Consider the following 6,536-nt stretch of genomic DNA (forward strand, 5'->3'; position numbering starts at 1 on the left):
TTTTTATGTCAAGGTGGTTCCATATTACCAGCAAGTTTTCCATTCACATATTTCCATGCACATATGAAAATTTAAAAAAAAAATGTTTCCTGTACATTACTGTACTACTTTGGTTTTCAGTCTGATGTGCAACATATTGTTGCGTCAGCGAGGTCACGTGACTAGTGTCATGCCACGTTTCTAGAAATATCCTGTTCCTTCGTGAATGCCCTAGCATTTACAAGATTGGGGTAGTTTGGTATATATAAGATGGTCACAACGTGACGGGAACAGTGTAGTGAGTAATTGAACTGCAGTCAGAGAGTGTTGTTTTTATTCTTTCTGAATATAACTTTACCGATACACTTATTTTCAACAGTCGCGCTATAACAACGAACGTGCTCAACTTCCAAGTTTTATTAAGAAAGGACTTGTGTCGCTAAAGTTTCGTGGGAACAAAGTTACGGAAAATCAACTAACGAACGGAGACGTAACAAAGTGTTACAAATGGCAAATATTGGACTGCGGACCCAAGAGTGTTTGGTTTGAGTGAGTGTATTCTATCAGAATGGGGGGTTACCTGGTTGAGACTTGAAACCTGGTACTTTAAAACACTAGTTTCAGCAAAGTTTCCTGTATTGAGCTCCAGCTGAGAAATATTTATTAATCTCTTCATTCATTATTAGTGGCATGGTAAGTTTTTCAGGCTTAGTTTTGTTTTTTATTTTTGTGAATTCTCATAGATTTTGTATTGAATGATCAATTGGCTGAGAAATGCCCTCTACAAAATATTTGATCTTCTTTCATCTAGCTGTTATCTTGTGGGCTTATCTAACAGTGTAAAAACTGATGAAAACAGTCACAGTACCCCAGAACAGTATAGATACATATCCGGTTGATTTTTAAAAAATGAATAAACTGAAAGACAGAAATATCTGTAGTCTAGGTCAAAATAAGTTACAATTTCATGCTGAAATACCAATGCATCATTGTATCAAACACCTACCAAAAATATAGCTACCCATGCTAATCCTATATTATCAAATGATATGGCTCCCCGAAATGGATTTTTATCACCTGCACGACAAATTGTATAGTATTGGTTCCAGTTCACACATGATGAATTTGTGGGAGTGTTCGTGCTTTTAGGCTGAACAGATGAATTACACATCCTGTCTTGATATCGATATGGTGGCAGCTTGTCACAAGTATGCATTCCATTGTCTTCTTTCATGCTACATATGTAGTCTTTCTGCGCCAGTTGGCTTTGGTAATAAGAAGACACTGGACTAAAAAAATAAACAATTATAGAAAAACGTTATTTTCTAACACTGGCCTAACAAAAAAAACGTAATTTATTTATATCTCACAATTTTTTTCTCTAAGTCCAAAAAACCAAGCATTAGTTTTTATTTTCTCACAAAAGGAAATAAAAACTTAAAATACATCGTATTTTATACAAATAATAACTAATTAGTAGAACAATCACCATAACTACTATGCCTACTAGTCATATGAAATAAGGAATGTTTTTTTTTTAAATACTCCTACTAAAATAAAATGTTTGAAAAATATAGCAATAAGTTCGATAATTGTTTTTTTTTCCACAATAACTTTTGGAAAAAGATTACTACAACTTTTCTGATATTTGGAACACATATTTAGATAAATATATTGTTGATTTTGTTTTAGCGCAAAGCTAAACGTCCATCTGCGCTCCGTCCACCGCGGGGAATCGAACCCCGGAGTTTAGCGTTGTAAGTCCATAAACTTATCGCTGACCCATCGGCGGACCGAATCATTATTATGTAACAGCAATAAGACTAATTTTCAACATGTAATTTACTAAATTAAACATTTCGGAAATATAACGTACGTAACGTTCCAGCTTTGTTGCGTAAAATGAATGATGAATGTATAATATTACATATTTGTTTAATAAAATCAACAATTACGCATTTTTTTTCATTATTAAATGTCGGTGTAAATTTTTTTTTTTTCGTGTGGCTATATTGCAAGTAGCACAAATGGTAAAACAAAGTTGTGAAAAAACAGTTTTTTACTAAGTTTCATTATATTGCCAATAATATACTACTAGTACTGGCACTAATCAGATATTCAAACAGGCCTACCGCTATATTTTACAAAACTTTATGGCAGTGGTCGGCAATAATTTGGCTGACCCGCCAAAAGTTGGCTTCACCATTGCAGCCCGTAAGGGCACAATCATTGTTCAGTTCAAGTTTCTCGGCTATGTGAGAAGAACAACGATATTAAAGGAAAGAGTCACGGCTACGGAGAATTTTAAGATCAATTTCAGGGGAAAATATCAAACTGGTCGAACTATTAACTTTTTTGTATGTAAATAAACATACAAATTTAAAATACGTGTACCGGTATTAATAATTATATGACTATCACTGACCCAACACAATTCTAAATTTTTCAACACAAAAAAAAAATTGACCCGCGATCAAAAAAGGTTGCCGACCACTGCTCTATGGTTTACGGTAACATTTATTTCTATAAAACAATAATATTTATTATAGATTGAAATGAATCAACTTCAAACACAGCTGTATTAATTGGGTTAGTAACGTTTTAATAACAAACGAAAATCAGACTTTAAGAGCATCACTGGTAATGCTGGCAAAACCATGAACAAGATTTTAATGAGAATTTCTAAATTTAGTTATCACAAATAAATAAACAGACGAGCCTCAAGAAGTTTTGTTGTTGTAGCTCCTGTCATACGTTACGAGTACAACTACATCATACACGTGATTTGTACTTCATATGAGCAAACGAAAGGTTAAATTACATGTTAGTGACCTTTGACATACCGTTGTTTAAAACATTCATTATCCTAACGTTTTTAATTATACATAAAATAATATACAAATAAATAGAATGATACATCTATTTACAAAGACTACACTACCGGGAACATTCCTTAAACATTACCAACTACTTCACCATGCAGAACCACCAATGCTAAGGGCGCCACTCAAAAGAACACTAGGTGGCAGCACTACTGCATGCTAACACCTTAGAGACATGACATTCACCGGAACGTTCAACATGCTTAACTATTGCACTTTCATATATACATAAACTTTTTCAACAAACAGTTTCAAAATTTACTTTTATGCTCGTTGCTGGTACAGCAACGACATCTTATTTAAAAATCATAAATATCTAAAAATTAGGTGTATTTTCAAACTTGTTTGTTGAATAGTTTACGAAGCATATGCATGCCCAACGAAGATATATAAAAGAAATCGCTTCTTACTTAACAATTTTCACTTTCTCAACATAATACGCAGAAATATACCTGCAAAACAAAATATATTGTCAACATTTATCGTTTAAATCCTGTGTAATATTTCATACCTTTGTTGAAAACGTCTGATAGTTCACACAAACAACAACAGGCGGATTATTAAACAAAAAAATACGATTCGCCATTGAGGCTTATTGAAAGAAACTAGTCAATTCATTGTCATCGTAAACTGTGAAAAATTATTACTTTTGCTACATATTTATCAACAACAATTTTATAGCCAAAAAATGTCGTTTAACTATAGCAGCAAAACGAGTGTTCGAAACAAAAAAAAACACATTAAATTCGAAAAGCAATTTTAAAAATGCACAAGAAATGCTGAAATGTGTATACACTGATGTGCTAAATCATATTATCAGTAATACTGAAAACTGTGAATTTTATTATGATAAATCAGACCTAATTTATATTTGAAATTAGTGGACTTAACGTTGCATTCATTACGGATATACACATCATATCTATCAATGGATTTATAGTTACATAAAAAATAACGGTTTTAAAACAGAAAACTATATCAATATTTTTAAAGTTCTTAAAGCGAAACAGAAGTTGTATATATATATATATATATAATTCAGAGATAAAGATTAATTAGGTTTCCATATACGGTGAATAAAATCTTTCAGGAGATAGCACTGTTACGTGTGTTGGTTTGTTTCCTGTTAAGTTACACAATTGGCTATCTCTGCTCTGCATACCGCAGGTATCTAAACTCGATTTTTAGCGTTATAATAGATCAGATGTACCGTTGCGGGTGGGATTTTTCTACTGTAAGTTAGAGAACAGAAAGATGTTTATCTGAACCACGTGTTCGAGTGCGAAAAGAAGACAATACGATTCGTTTTCCACTCAAGTTATTGACGCCATAATGCGATAGAACCTCCTCTACCGGTTAGAGCATTTGTCAGTTCAGCTAAGACTAGTTCAGCATTGTTCAATTAAGATAAATTTATTTCGTTTATGTTTGTTTGTTTTCTGAATTTCGCACAAACTTACACGAGAACTATCTCCGCTAGCCGTCCCTAAGTTAGCAGTGTAAGGCTAGAGGGAAGACCACCCACCGCCAACTCTTGGGTTACTCTTTTACCAACGAATAGTGGGATTGACCGTCACTTATAACGCCCCCACGGCTGAAAGGGCGAGCATGTTTGGTGGGACGGGGATTCGAACCCGCGACCTGCAGATTGCGAGTCGAGTTCCCTAACCACCTGACCATGCAGGGCCTATTTCGTTTATGACTTGTTTATATTTTGCAATTAGGCATTAAATACAGCTCTGGGTTTGCACTGCCTTGCCTAAAGTATCAGGTTATGAAGTATGAGAGAGGTGAAATGCTCCTAAATACTCTTTGGCGTGCTCTAAGTAGGTTCCAGTAGGTTATTTGGTTCAGTTTGTTGTTTCAAAAACCCGGAAAATTCACGAATAACCGACGTCTGTCGTTTAATGTTTCGAATTAATCATTTCAGATGTTCTCAGAATTGTCAAAGATGTTAAGTTTAGTTTTGTTTCTTTTGAATTTCGCGCAAAGCTGCTCGAGGGCTATCTACGCTAGCCGCCCCTAATTTAACAGTGATAGACTAGAGGGAAGGCAGCTAATTAACATCACCCACCGCCAACATTTGTACAACGCTTTTACCAACGAATAGTGGGATTTACCGTCACATTATAACGCCCCCACATCTGAAAGGGCGAAACATATTCGGAGACTGGGATTCGAACCCGAAACTCGCATATCGCGAGTTGAGCACCCTAACCACCACGCCATGCCAGGCTCCATATGATTAGGTTCTGGATAAGGCCCCTGAAATGTGTTGCACGTAACATATTTTTATATCCGCGGGAATTTAAGACATGAACATGATTCATAAATAGAACCATCGTACATCCAAAGCATAATATGAAACCTAGACTTTGTCTCCCCCCACAAAAAAAAAAATCTTCATTGCTGGCACAACACTGTCCATTTACTTACTTCCTATCGGATATTTGATTATCATCTTAAAACTAGATGACCACAGTATTTTCTGGTTTATTTTCTACCACTCCACAAAAGTCTCTGCCAATCATAAAAGTTTCCAGTACTGAAAGGCTTTACTCAAAGCAAACACCATTAGGAGGATGTACTGTTTAGTTATCCTTGTTATCTATCAAAGTACCCCCCATTAATGGAGAAAAGAGTAAACAAACCTCTTAGGTGTTACCCTTTCACAATGGATGCAGTAGAGTTACTGTAAATTGGTTTTAAAAACGATCTCAGTCAATATGAGCTTTCTTTTGAAATCTTGTTTTGTTAATTTTCAAAGCGTTCAGGTAACCACGTGTAAATTGCTTGTGAGCCCAATATCCTCAAAACTGTGCGATGATCAATTGACTTGGCACCAGTTTTTCTGTTGGTATCGTAACCGTTTTTGTTTTGATTTTTGTTTTTGTTGTTGTTGTTTTATTCCTACATCCCGCATCGAGCCAGTGCAACTCGCGTGCAAAGTGGGAGATTTATTAATTAACCAAAAGGATTAACTACGCCCACAATACCGCTAATAAGGTGATTTTAATTATTCAAAGTACTTGGCCGACGCATCTGTATTTATGCTGCTTCCCCTTGCTAAGCATGCATGGTAGGCTGTATATTAAGTGCTTAAGAGGGATTGTTGTTGTTTGTTGGTTTGTTATTAGGCACAAAGCTACACGCCCCCCCCCCCCAGTAGCACAGCGGTATGTCTGCGGACTTACAAAGCTAGAATCCGGGTTTCTATACCCGTGGTGGGTAGAGCATAGATAGCCCATTGTGTAGCTTTGTGTATAATTACAAACAAACAAACAAAGCTACACAGTGGGGTAGCCGTACTCTGCCAACCACGAGTATCGAAACCCGGTTTCTAGAGGTATAAGTTGGGGGGGGCGTTCAAGAGGGAAAGTAGATACTTTTGTATGATCATTGCAAAAACGTGAGAAAAAATTAACAAAGAAATTTATTGTAATTAATGGTGATGAGAAGATATAACTTCAAAATAAATGAGTGAAAATTAAAACTGTAAGCCTAATCTTTCCAATTATATGATTTGTTAGTTATGTTTTAATACTCAAGTCTTTCGCACATATTTAATTTCACTTGTACATTTTTTATCTTCGTTGCTTTCAAGGTGTGTCTTATGTTAGTTCACGTTGTGTGTTTGTTTGTCCACGAATTGTTTGTTTGTTTTTTTGAATTTCG

The 6,536-nt window shown here is 35.3% G+C and overlaps 1 protein-coding gene across 1 annotated transcript in view; it reads right to left on the reverse strand.

The window, feature by feature from the left end:
- The window catches only part of LOC106471171 (voltage-dependent T-type calcium channel subunit alpha-1H-like), a gene marked incomplete at both ends in the record, with an annotated part of 63,840 nt that overhangs the window by 48,638 nt on the left and 8,666 nt on the right, over positions 1 to 6,536 (reverse strand). Inside the window, 2 exons of the mRNA XM_013931759.2 lie at positions 986 to 1,268; positions 3,272 to 3,313. Coding sequence (XP_013787213.2) covers positions 986 to 1,268; positions 3,272 to 3,313 — 325 coding nt within the window. The remainder of the gene's footprint in view (positions 1 to 985; positions 1,269 to 3,271; positions 3,314 to 6,536) is intronic.

This window comes from Limulus polyphemus, unplaced genomic scaffold (assembly GCF_000517525.1).
Source record: "Limulus polyphemus unplaced genomic scaffold, Limulus_polyphemus-2.1.2 Scaffold4455, whole genome shotgun sequence".
NCBI lineage: Eukaryota > Metazoa > Arthropoda > Merostomata > Xiphosura > Limulidae > Limulus > Limulus polyphemus.